Source organism: Fringilla coelebs (assembly GCF_963513975.1).
Source record: "Fringilla coelebs genome assembly, chromosome: 23".
In the NCBI taxonomy this organism is placed as follows: domain Eukaryota; kingdom Metazoa; phylum Chordata; class Aves; order Passeriformes; family Fringillidae; genus Fringilla; species Fringilla coelebs.
Genome location: NC_140049.1, coordinates 3,968,233 through 3,995,826, shown reverse-complemented (window position 1 = coordinate 3,995,826; position 27,594 = coordinate 3,968,233). Strand labels below are relative to the sequence as shown.

At 51.7% G+C, this 27,594-nt stretch overlaps 2 protein-coding genes across 2 annotated transcripts; both read left to right on the top strand.

Annotated features, from left to right (window-relative positions):
- The first annotated feature begins 767 nt into the window (after positions 1-767).
- Positions 768-4,926, top strand: YOD1 (YOD1 deubiquitinase). The gene is made up of 2 exons (XM_084220599.1): positions 768-993; positions 1,565-4,926. The coding sequence occupies exons 1-2, from the start codon at positions 786-788 to the stop codon at positions 2,269-2,271; spliced, it is 915 nt and encodes a 304-aa protein (XP_084076725.1). The 5' UTR covers positions 768-785; the 3' UTR covers positions 2,272-4,926.
- A 3,889-nt stretch (positions 4,927-8,815) lies between these two features.
- LOC311162361 (specifically androgen-regulated gene protein) lies at positions 8,816-17,493 on the top strand. The gene is made up of 4 exons (XM_084220664.1): positions 8,816-8,964; positions 11,858-11,987; positions 14,353-14,515; positions 15,789-17,493. The coding sequence occupies exons 2-4, from the start codon at positions 11,901-11,903 to the stop codon at positions 16,910-16,912; spliced, it is 1,374 nt and encodes a 457-aa protein (XP_084076790.1). The 5' UTR covers positions 8,816-8,964; positions 11,858-11,900; the 3' UTR covers positions 16,913-17,493.
- Positions 17,494-27,594: the final 10,101 nt, after the last annotated feature.

Sequence of the window (27,594 nt, the reverse complement as noted above, 5' to 3'; positions counted from 1 at the left end):
GGGAACGGAAACCGGGTCCCGGGGAGCGCACACGCGGGAAAAGGGGCGCGGCGGGGCGGGAAAACCGGCCCGCGTCACGCGCGCGGGGGCGCGCGCTGTATGCAAATGAGACCGGGCAGGGAGGGCCGCGCGCTGTATGCAAACGAGACCGGGAGGGCGGGGCAACCGCTCTCTGTATGCAAATAAGACCGGGAAGGAGGGAGAGCTGCCCGCTGTATGCAAATAGCGGGGAGGGCGGGGCAGCCGCAGAGTGTATGCAAATGAGAGGGGCGGGGAGCCTCGTGCCGTATGCAAATAAACCGAAAGGGCGATGGGCGGGGCGAGAGGGGAACCGGAGCACGCGCTCCATGCAAATGAGATGGTGATGAAAGGGGAGCTGAGCTCGCGCCTCTATGCAAATTCAGGAGGGCTATGCAAATTAAATGGGAGGTAATCAGCGCGGAAGGGAGAGAACGGCAAATCACGGCGACCCCTCGCGTTATGCAAACGAGACGGCAAGGCGGTGCCGTCTGCATGCAAATTAAGTGGGCGGTGTCACCTCCTGTATGCAAATCAGGCGCCCGGCGTGCCGCACCAATGACACGGGCGCGGTGCCCGGCTCTATGCAAATGAGCCGCGCGCAATGCAAATGAACATGCGCCGCGCGCGCTCCGCCCCTCCCGCGCTCTGATTGGCCGTTCTCCGGGGGAGGGGGTGGGGCGGGACGCGGCGTGCTCTCGCGAGAGCGGGGCGGGCACGGGCCGGAAGCGGAAGCGGCGGCGGCCGGTGCGGCGGCGGCCCCGAGGATGCTGCGGCTGCGCTGCAAGGCCCGGAGCGGCTCGCACGCGCTGCCGGGGCTGTCGCCGCACTCCCGCCTCCGCGACATGCAGGCCGCGCTCGCCGCGCTCACCGGAGTGCCCGCGCCCGCACAGCGCCTCCTGCACGGCTTCCCGCCGCGCAGCCTCGACCTCAGCGACGGCGAGCGGCGGCTGGGCGAGCTCGGCATCCACTCGGGTGAGGGCCCCGGGGGGAGGAGGGCGGCGCTCTGAGGGCTCTGCCGCCCCGCCGGCTGCAATTTCGTTAATTAAAGAGGCCGTGGCATACACGCCCCTCATCAACCGGCGGTCGGGCCGGTTCCTGCTCCCGGGGGAGGCGTCAGCGCCCGGCTCGGCAGCGCTTCCTGCTCGCTGCGAGCGCCGCCGGTGCTTTGGCTGCGTCCCGGGGGTCCGGAGGGAGAAGCGCGCGGGGCTGGAGGGGACGGGGTCCGGGCCACGCCAGGTGAGTCCCGCGGGGACCGTTGTGGTGCCAGCGGCTGTTGGCCGAGGCTGTTTCCCGGCGGGATACCGAGCTGGGGGAAACGGGCGGAGGTGTGCGAGGCCGGCTTGGACGGGGCTTGGAGCAGGCTGGGCTGCTGGAAGGTGTCCCTGCCCTTGGCGAGGGTGGGACTGGGTGACGTTTAAGACCCCAAACCATTCCGTGATTGTGTTCTGTGCCCCTCAGCAATGCCAGCACGGCCGTGTTGTTGTGTTGGAGGAGCAGCAGCAGCTTTAAGTCTCCCTTTTATGTCCCTCCTCCTGTGTGGCAGGTGACACTCTGATAGTGGAAGAGGACACATCCAAACCCGAGCCCGGCTCGCCGGTGGTGGCCAAAAAAGCGATGTCCCAGCCCGTCAGGGAAGCCGTGCCCGTGCTGGTCAGGAGGGTGGTGCCAGCAGACAATTCCTGCCTGTTCACCAGCGTGTTCTACGTGGTGGAGGGCGGCGTGTACGACCCCGGCTGCGCCCCGGAGATGCGCAACCTCATCGCCCAGATCGTGGCCAGCGACCCCGAGTCGTACTGCGAGGCAGTGCTGGGCAAAACCAACAGGGAATACTGTGACTGGATCCGCAGGGAGGAGACCTGGGGAGGAGCCATCGAGGTGTCCATCCTGTCCAAGTTCTACCAGTGCGAGATCTGCGTGGTGGACACGCAGACCGTGCGCATCGACCGCTTCGGCGAGGACGCGGGCTACAGCAAGCGCGTGCTGCTGATCTACGACGGCATCCACTACGACCCCCTGGAGCGCCGCCTGCCCGGCTCGGACCTTCCTCCCCAGACCATCTTCCCCAGCAGCGATGACGTGGTGCTGGCGCAGGCTCTGGAGCTGGCGGACGAAGCCCGCAGGAAGAGGCAGTACACGGATGTGAATCGCTTCGCCCTGCGCTGCATGGTGTGCCAGAAGGGACTGACGGGGCAGCTGGAGGCCAGGGAGCACGCCAGGGAGACTGGACACACCAACTTCGGGGAGGTGTGAGCTCAGCAGCACGAGGAGGGTGCCATCGACTACCTCAGCGCTCCGGAATCAGATTCTGGAGTCCCAGATAAGCTGTTTGTAATCATAAAATTCCGTTCACAGAGCTTGAAAAGCTTATTAACTAATTAACTAAATTAACTTCACGGTGGCCAACGCGCAGGTTTGGGAATAGGGGCTTGGGAGTAGGGATGGCACTTGGGCTGGTGGTGGACAGTGGCAGCCACACCTTGATTTCATCACCTTCTGTGTGTGTGTGTGTGTGTGTGAGAGAGATCTGAGCAGACAGACAGACACAGCCAGGCTTGTCCAACACTACTATAAAATCCACCTCTGAGGTGCTGAATGTGAGATCTGAGCAGACATACACAGCCAGGCTTGTCCAACACTACTATAAAATCCACCTCTGAGGTGCTGAATGTGAGATCTGAGCAGACAGACACAGCCAGGCTTGTCCAACACTACTATAAAATCCACCTGTGAGGTGCTGAATGTGTGATCTGAGCAGACAGACAGACACAACCAGGCTTGATTAACACTGCTGTAAAATCCTTCTCTGAGGTGCTGAATGTACATTTTCAGGGGAATTCAATGAATCTGAGGCTTTGGGAAACACAAATATCAGCATCACTTACACTGAGAATTGGGCTCTGCACGTTCGTGCAGCTCTCAGAGGGGAAACTGCTCGTGTGGTGCATGATTTATAATGGAAATACCAAGTACAATATCAAAATACAATTTGTAGTGGAAAGAGGATCTCTGAGCTGCCCTATACCATCAGGAATAGACTGTGTAGTTTGTGTGCAGAGAACTTTAGGGAAAGCAATGGCCTCTAAGCTTTAAGGTAGCCTTTAAATTAATGAGTAGATGGATAAGTGTTGAATAAAACTTATTAATCCTCCGTAGGTAGTTTTTAGTTGCTTGAAAAATAACTCTCAACCCCCTGGTGTTTACACTGCATCAGAGCATAAGCATGTGTCCTGGAATACTTGGGATTCTTCTTCATAATAGCATTGGAAATTCCTGCAAGAGGGAAGTGAGTAGTTAGGGAAGTGACTCAATTTGCATCTGTTAAATACATTGAATATTTTACTTGAGTACAGCCAATTAAGGCCATGGTGTTACTAAGCTGTTCCAGTTTCCAAATACTGTGAATGAGCACTTTAAGGTTGAGTTCTCACTCTTTGCTGGTAAAAAGTTTTGCCCTCTGAAGGCCAGAGCCAGAAGGGAGGCTTGAAATTCCATCTGCTTTCTGCCTTAATGTGTTTGATTTGTCACCATTGACTGTGGAGTAGGAAGACTTTCATTGTGATAATGAGATATCACAGCTGAATGTTCAGATGAAAATAAGCTGGGGAAGTGCCCCACTCCTTGGACTGTTCAGAATCAGGGAAGGTAAAATTGGTTTAATTGGAATTATTTTACCTCACAGTGGGGTTGTGAAGCTTAACAGGAAGTGATTTTGAGGGCTTTTAAAAAAGGTGCTGTAAAGGTGCATATTACTGAAGGGGATTTATGTTGTTTTTTTTTCTTTGAAATGCCTGCAACACATCCTTGTTTCTTGAATTTTAAAATACCCTTTGCCTGCCATTCTTCTGTTACTGTTTTGAGTGACCTTCCTTGTACTTTTAAACTGGGGAACAAGAAGGAGCATCCTCAGACTGAGGCAGAAATAAACCCACTTTGCACGTGGGTTTAACCTAAAACCCAGTTTAAAGGGCTCTGTTCCCTCAGGCACCTGACCAAACTGGTGCAGCCACACCACCTTTTCTGCAAAAATCCTATTTCTGGGATTCTCAGCAGAGGCTCCCAGTTGGATCTTGAAATACAGGAGGGTTGTACTGAAGAAAAAACATAATTACTTAAGTGCTTTGCTGAATTAAGGCATGAATAATTAAAACAGCCTAGGATCACCCAGAGCACTATGGACCTGGGTTTGTTTTTAATTCAGTATTAAAACACACATTAGCACTGTTGGGAGTTCCCTATAGAAAGCCACTTAGCTTCCAGTGTTAAACCCCACTCTGCTTTTAGCCTGTCATTAGGAAAAGAAGATAAAACCCCCCCAAAACCCAACATTAAACCCAGCCCTGTAGAAGCTGATGCTTAAAACCCTCCAGAAATACCTGGCAGTTCAAAGGAACTTGAAGATTACACTGTGTTATAACTACTTGAGCTGAAATACTGGCTAGGAACGAGACCAAGAGACTGGCAAGCCCCAGGTGTGCTCTGAGCTCTCCCAGGGAAGCAGGGCCATGCCTGGGACAAGGAGCTGATCCTCCCCCTTTGCCATCTGTCACATGGACACAATACCTACCTCAGAGAGGTGCACCAGGTGTCTTTGAAACACAAGTGGAAGATCCATATTTATTGTCTGCCTTGACTTTGGGGAGCAACCCTTAGATTTTAGCTTTGTGTCCTGGATGGATTTCTCAAAGTGTGTGAAACTTTTTTTTTTTTCCTTTTTTTCCCCTGGTATTTCTCAGTTGCAGTATTTAAAAATGAGCTTTATTTAATCCAGAGTGTTGAGCTTTGCTAGATCATGTTTGCATTGGGAATCTGCTACCAGAGAATCAGTTCCCTTGGAGGGAGACGTGTCACTATCACTGCTTGGATGTTCTTTTTTTTTGTTGCCTAGAAAAATAAAATCTCTTTGGTTAAAAAAAGATATACCTGTAATTCATGGTTGTAAAAGTTGGTATTTTTACAGGCTGACAAAGAGCAAGTCCTTGACTGCAAGAAAAATTTCTCCTTACTCTCCTAAACTTTCCCAAACAAAAAGTATCTGCATTATTTAACACATAAAGTCTGGATAGATTTAAATACAACTCTTTTTCTTTTTAAAAATTCTTATTAGAGTGTTTTTAGTATGTTTTAACTAACTGCTCTTAATGACACAGTCAGGGAATTATCTCAGAAATGGCATCCTTCTTTTTGGTGGGGGTCTGAACTCTGAATATCAGAATGGGATGAGATGAGCTTCAAGATCCTTTCCAAGCCAAACCACTCTGGGATTCTATGAAATACAGTACCTGAGATATCAGGACTCAGCTGTAAAGAGAGTTTTACATCCCTCCAGAGTCTTTTGTGCATTGAAATATACAAATAATTAAGCCAACTTCACAAATATTTGTGTGCAGTATTACACAGATCTACTCCATGGATGCAATAGACTGAAAGAGCAGTCTGGGGAGAAAATCAGTAATAACTGGAATTTTTGAAGGACAAGCCCAATTGTGAAGTTCTGAGTAAACTCCTATCAAAAGAGCAGTTCCTGGGGAGAGCACTGAGAGAAGGAACACCCTGTTCCAAGGTGCATCTCAAACCAGCACCTCTCCCTGGGCACAGTCACAGGGGTGCCATTGTGACAGTCTGGGGACAGTGCCCTGTGCCCATCCTGCTCTCCTGGAGAATATCCCAGCTCTGGAAGTGGGATCTGTTCTGGGGCAGCCAACCCCCAGTGAGGCTGAAACCTCTCTGACCCCGCAGTGTTGTGTTTGTCCTTCTCCTCTTGGCAGGGGCTGAATGAGGAGAGCAGAAATTCTCTGCTGGGGGAGGTTCTGAGCAATCAGACTGACACAGGAGTGCTGAATCATCTGTGTGTGCCTGATCTCACTGCAGAACCCACCCATGGGCCAGCCCTGGCAACCTCTCCCTGCCAAGGAAACTCTCCAGAAGAGGAAATAAAAGTTGTCAGCTTGCTGTTTGGAAAATTGCAGCTGCCATGCAATTAAATGTCTGCCTGCATTTTCAATCAAACTTTGCATCCAGCTCTAAAACTGCTGTCAGGTTTGTTCCAAATAAAATTCCTTCAGATTGGGTGAAATCACTCCTGCTGTTTCAGCTGTCTGAGCACCAACTCCCCCCTGGAACAGGAATACAACAGAGGAGGTAACAAAATCAGGTTGTCCAGGACCACAGTGCCCTTGTCTATTATTTTTAATTAAATCTGGAGGAAAATGTTGAGGAGCTCTTAAAGCTTGGGAGCTGCCTTCTCACTTCTGGTATTAATGGTAAGCAAGCAATGGGAACACTTCAGCTCCCTTCTCCAGCTCCTTTCTGTGAAACAGAGATAATAAATATTATATAAAAACTATTTATATAATACATAAATAAAACCTTCCTTGGCCATAGAAAGGTTTGATGAGTGCTGTACAACAGGAGGTATTAACTACATTTTCCAGCTCCTTTCTGTGAAACAGAAAATAAATATTATAAAAATAATGTTTATATAATAAATAAATATTTATTTAATGCATAAATAAAATCTTCCTTGGCCACAGGAAGGTTTAATGAGTGCTGTGCAACAGGAGGCATTAACTACATGCTATTTTCCATGACTGATTTGCCAGCACACAGGCTGTGCCTGCAATTTGGGTGAAGGAAAGTGCCCAAGAGTCCCACAGAGTCAAAAAAACCTCCTTACCTTGACAGGAATCTTATCAGTGACGCCTGTGGATGCTTTTCCTTCAGGGCCAGGCCTGAGTCACTTGTGCCCTCGTGTTTAGGAACAGGGTGAGGCTCACTCAGCAGGGCTGTGAAGCTGCCAAAGTCCTTCCAGGGCACTGGGAAGTTTTCTCTGCATCATTTGACTCCTGGCATATCCTTCATGCCATCTATGTGAAATCACACCTTATTTTGGGTTGCAGCTATTTATATTTGTTTGGAGGGAGAGGAATGTGGAAAAAGAACAGGTTCTTTCTGGGCTCCTGATTCAGAGGAGCTGGAGATTTCTCCTAATGGATGCTGACACTTTCCTGACCCACACGGGGCTGCAGGCAGCCAGCTCTGCCTGTTGGACTGCCCAGACTGGAGTCCTGCTGCTGTCAGACACCCCTGCCCCGTGCTGCTGCTCACTCACACCCTGCTGGCACTGCAAGAACAAAATTACCCCAGCTTTGCTTCCCTCCCTCTCTCAGAGCAGCCTCAGCACCGGGCACAACTCGACAAAACCCACACAGCTCTAAAGCTCCCACTTCAAATTAAAATTAATTCATTAAAAGCTGGGGAAGCTTTTGCTTGGGACAGCAAACAGCTCAGGCAGCTGCTGGGGTGCATCAATCACACCCACTTCATTAATTAACACCATGTTTAAACTCTGTTGGTGCTGTGCCATCCAGCACAGCTCCTGAAGCCCTGGCACCAATCCTGCCCTCGATCCCTGGTTGTGACGATGCCCCAGCAGCTCTGGCTGCATCCCCATCCCTCACCAGGCCAGCAGGAAGGGCTGGGGCTGCCTGGGGCTCAGCAGCCTCTGCTTTGTTGATTTGCTCTGCAGCACATGTTCCCTTCTGGAACAGCACTTGGCTGGGCTCAGCACTGCCAGTGGGAGCCTCTGGCTCATCTGCTCTCCCTGCATCTTCCCCTGGCTTTAATTAGCTGATGTTTCCACTTCCCTGTTCTGTGGAGCAGGGAACATGTGTGGTAACAAATCCTTTTGCTAAAAATACCGATTGAAAAAAAAAAAAAATCATTGGAGCGTGGAAATGTGAATGAATCCAGCAGCTGTGTCAGCCCTGGAAATTTCCTGCAGGGTGTTTGTAGATTTGCAGTGAGCAGCACCTTGTCAAGCAGGTACAAGTCCACGTTGAGTGGGGGGAATGGCAGGAAAAGCTCCAATTTTAACAACAGAGCCCAAAGTCAGAGTGAGAAGGAGGCTCTGCTGCTCTCTGTCACCCTGCACAGGGTGGGGACATCTGGGCCCCTCTTTGAGGAGGCAGCAGAGGCAGCACCAGGGGCTCAGGACAGGAGATGCTGCTGGAGGAATGACCCAGCAGAGGTTCTGAGAAGGTGTCACTGTGAGGATGAGCCTGATGGGCATCTTGGGGGGGCTTCAGCTTTCACCAGAGCTCCAGAAACGGGCTGCAGGCTGCCTGGGGAAGGAGTCCCCATCAGGGGAAGGAGCTGGCAGAGGGTTTTGGTGCCCACAGGGAACGGTGCCAAGTGGGGCAGAAGCAGCTGCAGGTCGGGACAGGCAGCAGGAGCCCGGGAGCTGCGCAGACCTGGGCGCCCCTTCCCGCAGCACGCAAACAAACCCGTGCCGAACCTTCCCTCCCCAAAACGCTTTCTGCCTGTCTTTACAACCTCCTTCCTATGCAAGCGGCAAACTTTTGGCCTCTGGGAAGCTGTGGTGAAATGCAAGCAGGGACCTGTCGCAGGCCGGGCTGTTTGCAGGGCTGAGCTCCCAGCCCGAGCTGCGGCATCCCGGACAGAGGAGCCGAGAGCAGAAACCCGCAGCGGGTGACGCTGCCGTAATTAGCGAGTGCAAGGCTGGGCTCAGGGCTCCGCTCTCAGCGAGCAGCTATGCGGCAGAACAGGATGTCGGATTAAGGAGTCTGTGCCCAGGACAGCAGGGGACAGCAGGGAAGTGAAGTGAGGGAGCTGGGTGGCACCGAGCAGCGCTGCCCGCAGCTCACAGCCAGCGCTCCGGGGCACGGCGAGGACGGGCTTGGGGGCTCGATCCCGGCTGAAACAGCAGGAAAGGGACCCGGCAGGGCTGCGGGATGAGTTGCACTCGGTCTGGGTGCAGGTGAGGGGCCAGGGATCGCCTGTCAGGACGTACCTGCCGAGCAGCGCAGCCTTATCTGAGTTAATGTGTAACCCGGCTGTGTTTGGTTAGCCCAGAAAAGCAAAGAAGTCCCGGGATAGGCACGGCCGGGACAAGGAATTGAACAGCACGGAACCACGGACAGCCTGGTAAAACTACAAAACGGATTAATAATCATTTCTGTTCTTGCTTGTCCTTTGCTCTCTGTGCTTTTCCTGTGCTGGGGGGCTCTGGGTACCTGCAGGGCTCTGCTTTGCAAGGGTGAAACGTGGTGGGGGATTCACCAGGGAAGCTGGACCTGGTGGATTGGAGGTGGTGGTGGTGGGAGGAAAGCTGGGGAAAGCTGTGCTCGGGGCAGCAAACAGCTCAGGCAGCTGCTGGGGTGCTTCATTTACCTGTTGAGATAGGAGGAAATTCAGATCTGCCCTTGACCCCTTTGCCCCCGAGCTGGGATCCATCCCCTGGGCTGCTCAGAGCTGGGACGGTGCCCGCAGAGGGGGGTTTGCTTTGGGTTTGGCAGCACAAAGCCTTTCCCAGGAGGGAAAGGCTTCCCCAGGAGGGGTCTGGCTGCTGTGCCCCAGACAGCAAAACCGAGGTGTTCTAAGCCGGGATGAAGAGCTTGGAGTGGTGCTGGCTGAAAGAAAGTAGCCTCTTCTCTAAAGCAATTAGCATTAATTGCTACCCGGCAGCTCTTTGATGGCTCCGTGGGCTTTTAAAGGACAGTTATGGCAACGGCCACAAGAGCTGAGGGACCTGGCTTTTGGATTTGGGTGAAAAATAGCTTCTTCCAAATATGTTTTTAGCTGGGGAAGAGAACAACACCACTGAAACCCGGCTATAAAACAGCTTTTTTGAGTTCTGTGTCTTTTAAATCAAACAGTCACGTTTTTAGTTTGTGGCTGTTACTGTTGTGGCAAAGAAGGAACTAAAATCCTTCTGAATCATTAAAACTGGGGGTTTCAACACGGATTTTTTCCCCTTTCCCGAGCTGGATGAGTGTGCTGGAGCTGTAATCACATCAGAGAACGGATGGGCAGGAAAAGGAACTTCTTGTTTCGGTGCAGATCCTCTGCAGTGCCCGACGGGCTCGGGCTGGACTTTGCCTCCCATGAGCTGGGGCTTGGTGGGTGCCAAAGCCTTGGCAGCTGCTTGAGGTCCCTGCAAAAGCTGGTTTTGAATGAGAGAAAATGATTTATTTAGTGGACTGGTGGTGGGGGGGATCCTCACGGAGAAAATGCCTCCCTGCTGGCCCCAAGCAGCTGCACACTCAAGTTCCAGCAAGGTTTTCACTTCCCCAGGAGGGTTTTGCTGTCTGAAATTTGGGAAGGAGGCAGCCAGGAGCAGCACAACCACCATGGCCAAGCCTCCTGCTTCTGAGGAGTCGATGTAAATCTAGAAATCTGTATCTCTAGTTTTGATATAAATCCAAATTTCACGTTGTGGAGGCTCCAGTGCACAGCAAAGCCCTGCAGAGGCCTGAAGTCCCCCAAGCTCAGCTCTGCTTCCTCACAGCTCAACTCCCTGGCTGTGAAGAGATCTGAATTCAAAGAATCCAGGGAATTGCTGTTCCAAAGCCACCACTTACTTCAACATCACTTAAGCAGTAAATAATGCAAAGCTGAGACTGAAATATTAAACTCCTCCTGCGTGGAAGGATTAGACCTGTCAGGGCGTGGGTGTTGAAATCTGATTTTTGTGGCGTATTCCAATTACAAAGGAATTCTTTCAGGGTCTAACTCTCTGAACAAGCAGCCAGTTCTGCTCACTTATCTCTGGATCTAATTCCCTGATCCTGCTACAAGGGAAAAAAAGCAGCAGTGTGTTCCTGCCTGCAGGTTACAGCACAAAGGGCTCCTCTGTCTCCCGAGGAGCAAATCCTCTCGCGTGGGTCCGTGTGTCTTGCAGGGGGTGTTGGTGTTTGTTTTGCTGCTCCCTCTCGCCCCCACAGCCCAGTTCCCTCCCCAAGAACAGGGTGGAGGAGACTCATTGGTGGTGCCAGGAGTTTTTGGAAGCTCAGTGCTTTGCATCCATCAGCAATGGCACCTTCTGTGGGTGCTGAGCACAGCTCTGGGCAGGGATAACTGTGCCCTCTGCCCCCTGGCACCCTGCCCCAGTGTGGGAAACACAAATCCAGCCTGCTTGTCACCCTGCTGCCACCCTGGGCTCCCCTGGTGATGCATCTGGGCTGCATCAGGGCAGAGGGGATGCTGCTTGAACCCCCCTGGGCACAGCCCCAGCCTGCCCTGCTCCCCACAGGCCGTGCCCAAACACACCCAGGCGTGCCCCAAAGGCCCAGGGACACCTCCCTGGGGACACCTCCCCCCCAAGGAAGGGTGGCAGAGGCAGCTCCTGGCCAGGAGGAAGCTCCTGACAGAGCGAGGATGTGAGTAACCAGCAGCATTTTGAGTTCAAGCTGCAGGGCTGGCACAGGGTGTGGCAGAGGAAAGAGGTCCCATGAGGCGGGGCTGGGGCTGTGCTGGGATTTCTGAGCCAGGCTTTTCTTGTGCCTTATCCACCCCTGTGAGGTGAGCAGAGAGCCACCAGCACAAGCTGGCTGTGCTGAGATTTCCCCATTCTTTTGAGGAAAACTTCAAGGATGATTTTTAAAAGCCCAGCTGTGCCTTCTCCTGGAGACAGCAGCTGGAGCTCAGTTCCTCCATCCAGCAGCTGAAGATGGAGCACAATTCCTCCATCCAGCAGCTGAAGATGGAGCTCAATTCCTCCATCCAGCAGCTGAAGATGGAGCTCAATTCCTCCATCCAGCAGCTGGAGCTCAATTCTTCCATCCAGCAGCTGGAGCTCAATTCCTCCATCCAACTGCTGAAGATGGAGCACAATTCCTGCATCCAGCAGCTGAAGATGGAGCACAATTCCTCCATCCAGCAGCTGAAGATGGAGCTCAATTCCTCCATCCAGCAGCTGAAGATGGAGCTCAATTCCTCCATCCAGCAGCTTCAGAGCCAGCCTGTCTCCCTCCCAGCGTGCTTGAGTCACCCCTGGGGGAACCTCACAACTTAATGTTTCTCCTTTTTCCTGCTCCAGCCAGGACATTCCCGCTGTGCCAGCCTCTGGGGCAGCCCAGGCTATGCCTAGGAAGGAGCTGGGGATGGCTGGCTGCAACTCTGGCAGCTGTGACAGCATGGTCAGCACGGCCTCCAACCACTCCCAGCGGGTGAGTAACCCCAGGGTGCCCAGCCCAGCTCGCCCCTCTGGGCTGGAGAAGGATTCTGGGCAGATCTCAGCCCAAATCTGCTCCCTGTCAGTGCTTTGGAGGCAGCTGGAGGCCCTGAGACAGCAGCAGGACCTGGTGGATTCCTGAATTCCTGCCCCAGAGCAATCCCAGCCTTCCCATCCTGCCACGTGTGTGAGGAGCCCTTGGTGCTGCTCTGAGCCAGGACAGACCCCTGGAGAGGGGATCCTGACCCTGGAGAGGGGATCCTGACCCTGGAGAGGGGATCCTGTGCCTGGAGAGGGGATCCCTGGAGGGGGGATCCTGTCCCTGGAGAGGGGATCCTGCCCCTGGAGGGGGGATCCTTCCTCTGGAGAGGGGATTCCTGGAGAGGGATCCTGTCCTTGGAGAGGGGATCCTGTCCCTGGAGAGGGGATCCTGTCCCTGGAGAGGGGATCCTGTCCCTGGAGGGGGGATCCTTCCTCTGGAGAGGGGATCCTGTCCTTGGAGAGGGGATCCTGTCCTTGGAGAGGGGATCCTGTCCTTGGAGAGGGGATCCCTGGAGAGGGGATCCTGTCCCTGGAGAGGGGATCCCTGGAGAGGGGGATCCTGTCCCTGGAGAGGGGGATCCTGTCCCTGGAGAGGGGATCCCTGGAGAGGAGATCCTGTCCCTGGAGAGGGGATCCTGTCCCTGGAGAGGGGATCCCCGGAGAGGGGACCCCTGGAGGGGGGATCCCCTCCCTGCACAGGCTCCTGTGCTGCCAGGGGTGCAGGGATCAGACCAGTTGGGTAACTGGGTGACGCTGGCTCCAAGCAGTGACAACACCTGCAGGAGACAGCGAGCTGAGCTCCTCCTGCCTGGCACCAGATGAATTCCCCAGTTAAGGCAGGGATGAGTCTGGACCATGGGTGTAGATGTGTAACTTTTCCCTATCAGTCCATTAAAGCTTGTTTGTCTCCCAACACTGATCCCAAGATTGATGGGCTAATTACATCCTGGAGCATAATTGATATGTGTGAGAGCAGCCCAGTCCTGGCAGCTTTTCCATTTGATGCATTGCAAACCAGAACCAAACCCTCTGAGTTTAATGGGGATGGAAGAACTGGTTGTGATACTGCGTGGTGAAAGATTTGGATAAGGTGTCTCTGCAAAACAACTCCACCTGGGATAATTCCTGCCCTGTGCTTGCTGAGCTGATGCACATTCCATCCTGCCCCGCGCCTCATTTTGTTCGTGGCAGATTGCAGGAATCACCTTGATGTCTGATACTGCAATCACATCTCCTGGTGCTCAAAATGCAACAAAAATTAAACAGTTCTGGCTCAGGAAGGAATGGGAGAGCGAGGAGAGGTCATCACCTGCACAGAACCCTTCAGTGCTGGTGGTGTTTTCTAAGATTCAGCATTGCTGAGCACTACAGGTGTCTGCACCTGTGGATCTGTTACCCTCTGCTCACATTTCAGTCTAAAGAACTGAAAGTTAGAGGCCAAGTTCCAAGTTCAGAATAATCCACCTTCTGACCCACACAGGAGGGTAATACAAAAAAGGCTTTAAGTATATATATATGTGTATATATATATATATATATATATATATATATTTATATTTCTTCTTTTTAGAGGAGGTTGTTTAGTTTTCTGGAGCTGTAAATACTCATTATTGAACAGCCACTGGCCAAGCAGCTGTCACAGGCTCTCTAAACTACCTGGACATTAAATATAAATATATAAAATATTAAAATAATATATAATATAATAAAATATATAATATATTTTTATATATTATATTTATATAAATATAAAGTTATATATATGTGTAGTATAACATAAACTTCTTATATATATAGTATAAAGTAAACCTCTCTTATCTATATATTTATATACACATATATATTATAAATATGTGCATATATATTAATATATCTTTTATATACTATATGTATATATATTATATATAAGTAGTATAAACATCTTTCTTATATATTTATATATAATAAATATATACATATATTTAAATACTTATATTTACTATATATACTATATGTATAGATATGTAGTATAAAGTAAACCTCTCATATATTTTTCATATATTTATATACACATATGTATTATAAATATATACATATATATTTATATATTTATATGTATATATAATAAATATATACATGTGTATATAATAAATATATACATATATATCTATATTTCTATATATTTCTATATCCTATTTTATAGGATATAGGATTTTATATTTCTATATCCTATTTTATATATGTATTAAAAATATATATATAAAAAAATAAAAATAAATTTATAAAATAAAGTAAACCTCTCTTTCTTATCTGCTCTGCTCTATCTTCTTTTTCTCCAGAGTGACAACAGCTATGACTATTTATCTGTGGAAGAGAAGGAGTGTTTGATGTTCCTGGAGGAAACCATTGGCTCCCTGGATGCAGAGGGGGACAGTGGGGTGTCCACGGATGACACCGACTACGGGGAGCCCTCCAAGCCCAGGAAAGGCCCTGTGCCCCGGGGTGAGCTGGAAACCCTTCTGCAGATTAGATTTTAGTATAAAATAGAAAAATCTATTTATTTCTTTCCCCAAAGGGTTTCATACAGGCCTTATTCCCAAGCACAGATATGTGCAATACACGTCCTGTCTAGGCATGAATATTTTACAGAATTTTCTGGTAACCACAGCTCAGTGGCTTTGAAATTCTACAATGTATAAATACCCTGCAGGGATTTTGCTTAGTGTCAGTAATCACAGTAATTAATAAGGCTTTGTCAGGCCCAAAGGATCCAATTTCCCCAGCAGTGATGGATCAGAGTGGGGGGGTACCAGTTGTGGGTTTCCATGGGTTGGACTGAAGGCACTTGAGATGATAGTTCATGTTCAGACTCAGTTTATTATTTCTTATCATTTAAACAGCCTCACTACTGTGAGTTCTGCAGCTTTTCATTAGAAGGCACAAAAGGCCAACAATCTCTTGGTGCAAGGGCTTTTAAAACTAAACTATCCAGCTAGGAACTGACACCTGGATTATTTTCCCTTTTAATCCAATAACTGATCCCTCAGAGCCCACAATGGGGACTTTTCCACCCAATTACAAAATGCCACCCAAACCCATGGAGAAGGAAGAAGAAGAAGCCCAGGATAGCACCCTGTGCCCTCCATCTTGCTGCCATCCAAGGCACACTAAAAATCCCAAAACCTCAATTTCTCACCCAGTGATGCACCTGCACTGCTCTCTAGAATCTATTTCACACTTCTGTGGATTCCAGTCTATCTTGAAGTCTGGGAAACTTTCTCCATTAGTGAGGGTCACAGTCAGGGCTCCCCTGGGGTCAGGGCACCCCAGAGCAGACAGAGCAATATTCCCTGTGTGCCCTGGGTTTGCACAACTCCCCTCCTGCCACGGGGAGCCCCAGGCGTCCCCCTGGTGCTCACCTGAGCGATGACCTCGGGGTGAAGAAGGAAGAAGAAGAAACCCAGGACAACACCCTGTGCCCTCCATCTTGCTTCCATCCTCAACACACTAAAAACCCCAAAACCTCAATTTCTCACCCAGTGATGCACCTGCACTGCTCTCTAGAATCTATTTCACACTTTTATGGGTTCTTTCTGCATGGATGAGGGTCAGAGTCAGAGCTGCCCTGGGGTCAGGGCACCCCAGAGCAGACAGAGCAATATTCCCTGTGTGCCCTGGGTTTGCACAGCAGAGGAGCTGGGGGAGCCCTGGGTGCTGTGAAGGGGTGAGGGGTGTTCTGTGCCCAGAGCATAACTCCAGCTCCCTCTCTTCCCAGATTTGGGGAACAGGACTCCCCCTGCAAGCAGAGCTCAGCAGCATGGGGCTGAAGAGCGGAGTGGGAAAAGCATCTCAGCCCCAGCAGCTGCTCCAGGTTATTCCAGCCTCCCCAGGAGCATCCCTGCAGCAAATGGAGCTTCGGGCAGCAGAGGAGCTGTCCCCACGGTGCCAGCAGGCAGACCTGCCCAGGAGGTGCCCAAGGAGGGCAGGCTGGACCTAGGCAGAGCAGGAAGCCACACCAAATCCGTGCTGATCCAACCCCCAGACCCCTTCCAGGAGGACCTGGAGTGGTCACGCAGCCAGCGCTCAGATGCCAAGGGGGAGACGGCCAAGGAGGCCAAAATTTGGACTTCGTGGGGCCACCTGGAGAAACCCAGCCTGGAGGAGACCCCTCAGGACCCCGATGCCAAGCGTGGGCCTCCAACCGCCCCCAAACCGCGGAAACTGCCGCCAAACATCATCCTGAAAACCAGCAGGAACAGCCCCGTGCCCGAGCACGGCCAGAAGGTCAAAGCAGCTCCTCCACCCTCAGCCACCTCCCAGCCCTGCCCTGCCAGCGACAGCACTGCTGAGAAGGGCAGTTCAGGCCACCTGGACCCCAAGGAGAAGGAGAAAGCCCGAAGGGAGGCCCTGCAGAAGCTGGGACTGTCCCAGGACAGGAGGGAGCCCAGCGCCCACCTCCATCCCCACCCCGGTGAGACAGCAGTGCCCATCCCCGGGCAGGCTGGGCAGGGCTCCGTGCCGGGGATCCGGCAGATGCCCTTCAAATCCAACACCCTGGAGCGCTCTGGGGTGGGGCTGGGCAGCTCCATGGGCAGCCCCAAGGAGCAGAACGGCCGCGGCGGCAGCAGCTCCTCCCTGGGCAAGATGTCCTTCATCGAGCGCCTGGCGCCCAGCTTCCTCCGCAGCCGCCCCCGGCCCGCCTCCCTCGGGGCAGGGAAGGACTTTGGGGGCCTGAAGGAGCAGGAGGAGAAGGACAAGAGCAGCAAGAGGAGATCCCACCCTCTGCCCGGCTTCCCCAGGCCGGCGCGCTCCGCCGTCAGCGTGAAGATCTCGCCCAAAGGCGCGGCCGACGAGAACCGGCGCGAGGCGCTCAAGAAGTTGGGGCTGCTGAAGGAGTAATAGCTGGTGAGGCTGGTGGGAAAGGGGATGTTCACCCCAAATCCAGCGGTCTGCACTGCCTGGGGCACCAGCATCCTGCCAGCTCCTGCCCCAGAGCCTCGGGAGAGGTGCTGGGAGCTTCACGCCGAATGAAGGAGCTCGGCGTGCACAGAATGTTTTGTATATTTTGTACATGAGCTATTTATACAGAGCGGCTCTCAGCGTGGATGGGGTGTGTTCTCCTGCAAGGGCTTGACTGCATTTGGGGATCCAGCAAAACAGGGAAGCCGTGGAATTCGGAGTTTGGCTTGTTTTCAAAAGGGTTGCCTGTGGATAAAGCATCTCTGGGAAGAACTGCTAGACTTTGCTGCTCCTTTAGGACTTTTTGGGTTTTTTTTTTTTTTATTAATTTTATCACAGTCTCTGAGACCTGAGCACTCACCTGCCACGTGGAAGTGCCTTGCAAAACCACCACTGCCTGCTGGGTGGGCTGGAGGGCTTCCCAGACATCCCACTGCCTCCCTGCCACGCTCTGCTCTCCCACCCAGCCCTGACCACCTGCACCCAGCACCTGGAAGAGGCTCAAACTGCAGGAAGACACAGCTGAGGAGGCCAGAGGCTGTGCTGGTGTCAGATCCAGGAGTGCTGCCCGAAATGGGGCAGGTGTAAGGCTGGGACAGCTCCAGCTCATCCCTTCTGAGCTGTCCTGGCACCTCTCAGGCTCAGCTGATGCTGCCAACACTTTGCTGCTCACCTTGGGGAACAGAGGTGGCTGATGTCCCTAATAAACCTGTGTGTGATCAGAAAGTGCCACGTGCTACAGATTTATGTCACAGTCAGGTCAATAATAAATGCCCCTAAATGTTTAAAAAACAAAACCAAAAGGGGTTTAAAACAAAGAGTTCTGAGAGAAAGGATGAACCAGGTCAGGTCTGTCCCACCTAGAAAATGGAATTATTTGATCAGCACAGGCAAAGTCTTCCATGGAGCAGGGATGGTGGAAGGTGGCCCTGCCTGTGACAAGGGGAGGAACAAGGAGAGTCCTTTCCAACCCTGAGTGTTCCATGGTTCTGTAATTGCCAGCTCTCCCTGCAGGCACAGAGAGGGAATGTGGAATTCCTGGTGCTCCCGTGTTGAGCCAGCCCCAGAGGTTCCCCCCAGCCCCAGCTGCTCGGGCTGGGTGCTTCCACCTCCAAATGTTTGAATTTAAAGGCAGCAAGAGCACCGTGAGGAGAGGAGGGGGAGATAAAAGGGTGAGCCAAGCTGCTGCCCGGGTTAAAGCTGCGTTTTCATCCCTGTGCTCCTCTCCTCTGAGCACTCTCTCAGATTCCAGCTGTTTACCTCCCTGTCTGACTGCTCAGCACCTGCATGGTGCAAGTCCCAAGGGAAATCTCACCTTGTTCATCTAAGGAGAAGGGAGGAGAGCATTAAGGACTTTCTCAAAGCATTTTTGTCCTGAAACAGAACGTAAACATTTCTTAAAACCAGATTGTTTTGGAAACAAAAGGTTTCTCTTCCAATCCTTGGCTTTAGTCAGAGCCATTGTGTGCTGGTGTCATGAAGGACGAGTTTTGTTCAGATTTCCAAGGAGAAATCTCACTCCCAAAGATCCCTTATCAATCTGTGACGTGGTGATGCTCACAAACAGGAGCTGGCAGGAAGTGGGAACAAAAGAGAACAAATTAAAACAACAGCCAGAGAGCAGCAGGGTCATTCCTCTGGGCATGAACTCCACATTTCTGTGCCTTTCCTGGAGCTGCCAGATGCTCTGGGCTGAGTCACTCACCACAGGCAAGCCCCATTCCACCACCCATTCCTGCCAGGGCAATATGGAATTTTACCTGCTTGGAAGCAGAGTTGTTTGTGCCCCAGGGCTGAGGCCTGATGCAAGAGCAGCTCATGACTGTGCCTGGTGCCAGCCAGAGCCGAGCCCTGCTGCTGGCACAGGGATCCTGATCCTCATCCTGCTCCTGATCCTGCTGCTGGCACAGGGATCCTGCTTCTAAACCAAGACACACAGGGATCCTGATCCTCATCCTGCTGCTGGCACAGGGATCCTGATCCTGTTCCTGCTGCTGGCAGAGGGATTCTGCTCCTGTTCCTGCTCCTGTTCCTGCTGCTGGCACAGGGATCCTGCTCCTCATCCTGCTGCTGGCACAGGGATCCTGCTCCTGTTCTGTTCCTGCTCCTGGCACAGGGATCCTGCTCCTGTTCCTGTTCCTGTTCCTGCTCCTGGCACAGGGATCCTGCTCCTGTTCCTGTTCCTGTTCCTGCTCCTGGCACAGGGATCCTGCTCCTGTTCCTGTTCCTGTTCCTGCTGCTGGCACAGGGATCCTGCTCCTGCTCCTGATCCTGCTCCTGGCACAGGGATCCTGATCCTCATCCTGCTCCTGCTGCTGGCACAGGGATCCTGATCCTGCTCCTGATTCTGCTCCTGGCACAGGGATCCTGATCCTCATCCTGCTCCTGTTCCTGATCCTGTTCCTGCTGCTGGCACAGGGATCCTGCTCCTGATCCTGCTCCTGATCCTGTTCCTGATCCTGCTCCTGGCACAGGGATCCTGATCCTCATCCTGCTCCTGTTCCTGATCCTGTTCCTGCTCCTGGCACAGGGATCCTGCTCCTGATCCTGCTCCTGATCCTGTTCCTGATCCTGCTCCTGATCCTGTTCCTGATCCTGCTGCTGGCAGAGGGATCCTGCTCCTGATCCTAATCCTGGCACAGGCATCCTGCTTCTGATCCTGCTCCTGTTCCTGATGCTGATCCTGCTCCTGTTCCTGGCACAGGCATCCTGCTCCTGATCCTGTTCCTGTTCTGTTCCTGCTCCTGGCACGGGGATCCTGCTCCTGATCCTGCTCCTGTTCTGTTCCTGCTCCTGGCACGGGGATCCTGCTCCTGATCCTGCTCCTGATCCTGTTCCTGTTCCTGCTGCTGGCACAGGGATGCTGCTCCTCATCCTGCTCCTGGCACAGGGATCCTGCTCCTGTTCCTGCTCCTGATCCTGCTCCTCATCCTGCTCCTGGCACAGGGATCCTGATCCTGCTCATACTCCTACTCCTGTTCCTGCTCCTGGCCCTGGGTGTCCTGCTCCTACTGCTGTTCTTGCTGCTGGCAGAGGGATCCTGCTCCTGATCCTACTCCTGCTCCTGGCATAGGGATCCTGCTCCTGCCCCAGCTCCTCCTTCTGATCTTGATCCTGCTCCTGGCAGAGGGATTCTGCTCCTCCTGCCCCTGCTCACGTTCCTACTGCTGGCAGAGGGATCCTGCTCCTGCTCCTGCTCCTACCCCTGTTCCTTCTCCTGCTCCTGGTAGAGGGATCTTGGTCCTGCTTCTGCCCCTGGCAGAGGGATCCTGCTCCTGCTCCTGCTCCTGCTCCTGCTCCTGCTCCTGCTCCTGCTCCTGCTCCTTCTCCTTCTCCTGCTCCTGCTCCTTCTCCTACTCCTGCCCCTGCCCCTGCAGGGATTGAGGCCATCTCAGCTCCACCTGGAGCACCTGCAGGTGCCTTCCTGCTGTTCCCTGTGCCTGCTGCAGCTGTTGCTGGGGAGTTTTCTCCTGCTGCTGCAGGGGTCGGCATCAGGCTGGCCAGCCCCTGAATAATTGCATTCATTGCTCAGCTACAAACCAGCATTTCCCTGCTCCTTCCCCTGCCTCAGTGCCTGACATTCCTTGGATTCTTGCTGGGGGTCAGCACCCTGTGCAGCTCATGAGGAGGATGCCCTGCAGCCCCAGGGATGTTTGCAGAGACACTGAAAGCCTGGGGTGGGCTGTGCCAGCCCCAGAATAACTGAATTAATTGCTCAGCTACAAACCAGCATTTCCCTGCTCCTTTCCCTGCCTCAGTGCCTGACATTCCTTGGATTATTCTTGCTGGGAGTCAGCACCCCATGCACACCTCTGGGGTGGTGCAGCTCTTTAGAGGATGCCCTGCAGCCCCAGGGATGTTTGCAGAGACACTGAAAGCTTGGTGTGGGCTGTGCCAGCCCCAGAATAACTGAATTAATTGCTCAGCTACAAACCAGCATTTCCCTGCCTCAGTGCCCCACATCCCTTGGATAATTCTTGCTGGGGGTCAGCACCCCGTGCACACCTCTGGGGTGGTGCAGCTCTTGAGGAGGATGCCCTGCAACCCCAGGGATGTTTGCAGAGGCACTGAAAGCCTGGGGTGGGCTGTGCCAGCCTGAGCCTGTTTGGTATTCCCAGCCTGTCCTGGGAAGGTGCTGCTGCTGCTGCTGCAAGGTCAGGGATGGCAAGGATTGAGTGCAGCTCAGTGCTGCAAGCAGTTCATTAACATCAGTTAATTGTTCAGTGTAATTGCCTCCATGGGTCAGCCCCTCTCTCTAAAGAAAGCCTGCATTAGTTTGGAAATGAAATTGCCTGTGAGGAACAGAGGCTCTTGGTTTGTCATCATCATAAAATCATGGTGTGGTTTGGGTTGAATGGACCTTAAAGCTCCTCCAGTTTCATCCCCCTTTCACTATCCCAGCTTTCTCCAAGTCTGGGTGGGGGACACAAACAAAATCTACCCCCAGGTTCAGGCAGAGCCCAGCAGAACTCCTGGGGCCTTGTTTGGGAGCCCTGAAATCAAAATCTGGCTTCATACTCTGGCAGGGGGTGGAATGAGATGAGCTTTAATGTCCCTTCCAACCCAAACCATTCTGTGATTCTGGGAATCTAATTCTGGGCATGTTTATCTTGATTTGTGCCTGGAAGGCAAAATCCCAGCAGAGCCCAGACACAAAACAGCCAGGAAGAGAGATCAGAGCCTTGCAGAAACAACAAGTCTCAGAAGGGCTGGTAAATGTAGCCTCAGTGTCTTCAGGCAGATCATCCAGACTGAGTTTATGTGTTAACAATGTTAAAAACAACACAGAAAACACCCAGCTTTGCATTTTGCACAGAATATTCATCTAACTCCAAACCATCAGTCCCACCCTGGCTCAGACCTGTCATTTCCATGTCTACATGAGCCTGTCAAGGCCTCCTGTCCCAGTTAGAAACATCCTGGTGCACATCTTTCATCACACAGATCAAACTCAGGAGCAGTGGCTGGTGGGATTCTGGCAGTGTCAGGGAGCAGCAGCTGCACACAGAAATAATTTGTGTTAATTACAGTTAATTACAGCCCCTCCAGGGCTGCATCAGGGGAGCCTTGGGGCTGAGAGTGGGGTGGAGAGCCTCAGCCTGCCCTGCAGGGTGATCCCAAATCAGCATTTAACAGCAGGAACCCCAGCTCCAGCTCTGGTTTAGGATATTTTCAGGTCAATTTGCATCACTGGCAAACACAGGAAAGCAAAACCCAAGCCAATAAAATCTGGCTGCTCTGACCCAGCACTGAAAGGCTGCAATGCCCCTGGGGGGATGCTCTCTGCAGGCTGTTGGTCCTGTGGGGCCAGGCACAGCCTGGGTGGGAGCTGCAGGGACGAGGCTGGGCCTTTTTCATTTCCAGTTCCATTAGAAACAAAGAACAGGGGCAAAAAGAGAGAAAAATAATAATGGAGAGAAGCGTGGTGGGGTTGGAGAGGGTCCTTGACTCCTTGGGAAAGGGCAGAGCCCCAGCTCCTGGTTATTGCCCAAACTGTGCTGGAGTGGGGTTAAAAAACCTCAGAGACCTCCAGCATCTCCCACGGGGCTGCAGAGAGCCCAGCTGGATCCTGGGGTGGTCCCAGCTGGATCCTGGGGTGATCCCAACTGGATCCTGGAGAGAGCCCAGCTGGACCCTGGAGAGAGCCCAGCTGGATCCTGGAGAGCACAGCTGGATCCTGGGGTGATCCCAGCTGGATCCTGGAGAGCACAGCTGGATCCTGGGGTGATCCCAACTGGATCCTGGAGAGCACAGCTGGATCCTGGAGAGAGCCCAGCTGGATCCTGGAGAGCCCAGCTGGATCCTGGGGTGAGCCCAGTTGGATCCTGGGGTGATCCCAGCTGGATCCTGGAGCCCAGGTTTGGTGTTGCCCAGCTTGGTTCAGGGCAAAAAGAGATAAAAATTATAATGGATTCTGCTGAACCAAGCTGGGCAACACCAAACCTGGGCTCCAGGATCCAGCTGGGATCACCCCAGGATCCAGCTGGGATCACTCCAGGATCCAGTTGGGATCACCCCAGGATCCAGCTGTGCTCTCCAGGATCCAGCTGGGATCACCCCAGGGTCCAGCTGTGCTCTCCAGGATCCAGCTGTGCTCTCCAGGATCCAGCTGGGCTCTCTCCAGCTGGGCTCTCCAGGATCCACCTGGGATCATTCCAGGATCCAGCTGGGCTCTCTCCAGTTGGGATCACCCCAGGATCCAGCTGGGATCACCCCAGGATCCAGCTGGGCTCACCCCAGGATCCAGCTGGGATCACCCCAGGATCCAGCTGTGCTCTCTCCAGGATCCAGCTGTTCTCTCTCCAGGATCCAGCTGGGCTCTCCAGGGTCCAGCTGGGCTCTCCAGGGTCCAGCTGGGCTCTCTCCAGGATCCAGCTGGGACCACCCCAGGATCCAGCTGGGCTCTCCAGGATCCAGTTGGGCTCTCTGCAGCCCCGTGGGAGATGCTGGAGGTCTCTGAGGTTTTTTAACCCCACTCCAGCACAGTTTGGGCAATAACCAGGAGCTGGGGCTCTGCCCTTTCCCAAGGAGTCAAGGACCCTCTCCAACCCCACCACGCTTCTCTCCATTATTATTTTTCTCTCTTTTTGCCCCTGTTCTTTGTCTCTAATGGAACTGGAAATGAAAAAGGCCCAGCCTCGTCCCTGCAGCTCCCACCCAGGCTGTGCCTGGCCCCACAGGACCAACAGAGAGCATCCCCCCAGGGCATTGCAGCCTTTCAGTGCTGGGTCAGAGCAGCCAGATTTCATTGGCCTGGGTTTTGCTTTCCTGTGTTTGCCAGTGATGCAAACTGACCTGAAAATATCCTAAACCAGAGCTGGAGCTGGTGTTCCTGCTGTTAAATGCTGGTTTGGGGTCACCCTGCAGGGCAGGCTGAGGCTCTCCACCTCCCCACGATCTCAGCTCTGTCCTCCCCAGCACTCCTGGGTTTGGAAGTCCAGGAGGAGACAGACAGGGGCAGTGTTGTTCCTTGCAGAGGGGTTTGTGTGCACAAACCCAGCCCTGGCTGGCTCCAGGCAGGAGTTTAATCATTAACTGGGCACTGGGGAGCAGCCAGGGGCTGTCCTCATTAATTAATGACAGCTCTGAGCACAGCCAGGCTGGGCTGAGGTGCTGGCAGTGACCTCCACATCTGCACAGGGCTGGCACTGGTGGGATGGAGCCTCTGCCTGTCCTGCTGCTGCTCCCAGGAGGAGATTCCCCCTCCAGCACCTTTGTCAGAGGAAAGAAGAGGAATTTCCTTTATAAGCACAGCCCAGAAGAATTTAACTCCCCTTTAATTAACTGAATTAATTTAACTTTCAATTTAAACTTCAAATTAAGCTTTTTAAATTAAATATAACTTTTAAACTTTTAAACTAAATTTAATTAAATTTGACTCCCCTGTAGCAGTGGAAGGTGCAAGTGGTACTGCCCCAGGAGGGTCTCCTGGCATTCCATGATTTTGTGATTCTCTGAAATAACACTGATATTGCTCCCACAAAGCCAATCCTGGTGCTTTGCTGCTCCCAGGGTGATAAATGCCCTCAGTCCTGCTGGAGCCCAGCCAAGAGTGGGGAATTTATGGCTCAGGTTTGGTACAAAACACAGCAATTACTGCAATCCAGGATTAATCACATCCCCATCAACAAAACTGCTCCGTGGAAATTTATCCCCAGGCAGGGAGATTCCAAAGGGATTGTGTGACACACAAAACAACCTGGCTCACCCCAGAGGGGAACACCAAAGCCCTGGACCCCACAGGACTGAGAAAATCTCTAAACCTCCCTCTGAGCCCTTCCCAGTCCTCACCCAGATGTGGGAATGTGCTCCCTGTGCATGGAGGGACCAAATTAATTTTTGTCTGCTTAAAAAGGTAAAAAAGCCCAGAAATTTCTCTCCTGAATTTGGTGTAAAGACTCCTCACAGGACCTGGGGGGCTTCACCTCAACCCTGGGGGTGCCCACTGGACAGAGGCCAAGAGGTCCAGCCTAGGTAATTCACTAGAAAAAGGTGAGAATGAAGGAAATAATAATAAAGGAAATAATAATAAAGGAATAATAATAAAGGAAATTATAATAAAGGAATAATGATAAAGGAATAATAATAAAGGAAATTATAATAAAGGAAATTATAATAAAGGAAATAATAATAAAGGAAATAAATAATTTTGTGGGGTGTTTTAGCAGGAGCAAGGACCTCTTACCCCTAGCTCAGTTTTTCTCTACAAGGGCTTTGTTTTTTTGCCTTTTATTAAACTTTTTTATGTTTCCAACACTATTTCAGAAGCCATCCTGCTGCTTTTGTGCCATTTGAGGCAGCAGAGCTGTCTCAGGTGGGATGGGTTCCTCTGGGAGCTCAAGAGCAGCACATCAGCCAGGGAATGCTGTGCTGCACATTCTGGGGACACTCAGGGGCTGGAGCCAGCCCAGGGCCCCTCAGAGGTTCAAATTTTAATTTTTAATTTTTATTTTTTTTTTTAAAATTTTTTTTTTTTATTTTTTTATTTTTTATTTTTAATTTTTCATCCATCATTTTTAATGGAAGGCAAAGCAGCCCCAAGTCCCTGGCAGTGACTGAAATAACTTTGGAGCTTTGGAGCTCTCTCTCAAGAAATAAATAAATAACAAATAAACTCCTCTCAGTCCTTTGGTTGGTGCAAAAGAGGAATTGTGTTTATGGAACAAACTGCCCTGAGTTTGTTCTTCATACCCTGTGGCCTGAACCCACCCTTGGTCACATTTCAGGGACTGGTTTAGGGCAAAAATGGAAGCAAAATCTTCTTTTTGAGCCCAAAACAGGATCAAAAGTCAGACATGAGCTGGGTGAAGGGCCAGCCACCCCACAGGTGTCTGAGGAACCTCTCACAGAGTTCTGGGTGGGAAATTCTGCCTGGAAGTGGCTCACAGCAAGCACCACTTTGTGACATGCTTTCTATTAAAGCATTTTGTCTCTAGAGCAGGGGAATTCCTCTCAAACTGTGCAATTTCTGCTCCTGCCCTCTTCACCCTTTTTTTTTCCCCCTTCCACGGTGTCATCACATCCCTAGACAGCTAAAAAAGCCCATTTTGGGTCATTTTGATGACATCTCTGCCCCTCCTCTGAGCATTTTGACCGTCTCCACTTTGCACACCGAGACCTCAGAAGATTTTTAGTGCACCCATTTTAAAATCTGCACATCAATATTTGAAAAAAAGAACTAGACATCAAGAGAAAAGCAAAGACTAACTGAGCTGCAAGCTGCAAAAAACACTTTATTAAACATAATCTCAGCTGGAGGTGGAGGAGGAGAAAATTTCCAGCAGCAGAAGCATCACAATTTAAGGCAGGTGAGTCTCAATTTGCCCTTAAAATTCTGTTTTTTGGGAGAACAGTGCTATTGTAGAGTGATTATAGGAGAGAGATTTCACCTACAGGAAGTAACAGTTCTGAAATTCAACTGAATTATTTCTATAAACATAAAGGAAGTGACTTATGATGATTTTTCTCCCCACTGTGCCCTTATTTTTTTTTTTTTAAAGCTATAAATTGAATTACTGCCCTTTTTAGCCAAGAAAAAAAAATGATATGGATGGGGTAAAATGCACCCCAGTTCTGGATGGTGCCAAAATGGATCCTAAAAACATTTCCACAAGATAAGACTGAAATAAAGGCAGGAAAAACCCAAGCATGCATGGTTTACTCCTGGGATTTCTCTAGCTCTTTATTGTCTCTTTCTGCTTGGTATTTAAAGCCTGTTTGTGGGTTAGAATTAAAAAACAACTCCTTGCCTAAAAATTAACATTAAATGAGATTAAAATGGAGCTGAGGGTTCTGTCCTGCAGAGCAGAAATAAGGAAAGGAGGGATTGCACTGCTGGACATCAGAAGAAATTAAATAAGCATAGGAACCACATTTTTACTAATTTTTTGATAAAAAATAAAAGCCATTCAGCTCTTTACAGGGCATTTTTGTTAGCTCTCATTGCTCCAAGTCCTCCAGTCTGGTGGGAATTGTGACTTGGAGTGAAAATCCCAATTTTTTTACTTTTTCTGTGTCTGTTGGCTGCAGTGAGGGAACTGCTGGAGCTCTGAAGTGAGCAGAGCTGGGGGGGCTGGAGCTGTGCCCAAACTGGGGGCACTGGAGCTGTGCCCATTGTCCCAAACCAGCACAAACTGGGAGCTGGAGCTGTGTCAGTGACCAAACCAGCACAAACTGGGGGATTGGAGCTGTGTCACTGCCCCAAACCAGCACAAACTGGGAGCACTGGAGCTGTGCCCTCTGCCCCAAACCAGCACAAACTGGGGGGACTGGAGCTGTGTCAGTGCCCCAAACCAGCACAAACTGGGGGATTGGAGCTGTGCCCCAAACCAGCACAAACTGGGGGCACTGGAACTGTGCCCCAAACCAGCACAAACTGGGGGCACTGGAACTGTGCCCCAAACCAGCACAAACTGGGAGCTGGAGCTGTGTCAGTGACCAAACCAGCACAAACTGGGGGATTGGAGCTGTGTCACTGCCCTAAACCAGCACAAACTGGGGGATTGGAGCTGTGCCCCAAACCAGCACAAACTGGGAGCACTGGAGCTGTGTCAGTGCCCCAAACCAGCACAAACTGGGGGCACTGGAGCTGTGTCACTGCCCCAAACCAGCACAAACTGGGG

Bases quoted from the DNA above. Each gene is read 5' to 3' on its own strand.
- YOD1 (XM_084220599.1), top strand. From the start codon at position 786: ATGCTGCGGCTGCGCTGCAAGGCCCGGAGCGGCTCGCACGCGCTGCCG. The intron at 994-1,564 runs GTGAGGGCCCCG...CCTGTGTGGCAG, and splicing joins CGAGCTCGGCATCCACTCGG to GTGACACTCTGATAGTGGAA.
- LOC311162361 (XM_084220664.1), top strand. From the start codon at position 11,901: ATGCCTAGGAAGGAGCTGGGGATGGCTGGCTGCAACTCTGGCAGCTGT. The intron at 11,988-14,352 runs GTGAGTAACCCC...CTTTTTCTCCAG, and splicing joins CCTCCAACCACTCCCAGCGG to AGTGACAACAGCTATGACTA. The intron at 14,516-15,788 runs GTGAGCTGGAAA...CTCTCTTCCCAG, and splicing joins GAAAGGCCCTGTGCCCCGGG to ATTTGGGGAACAGGACTCCC.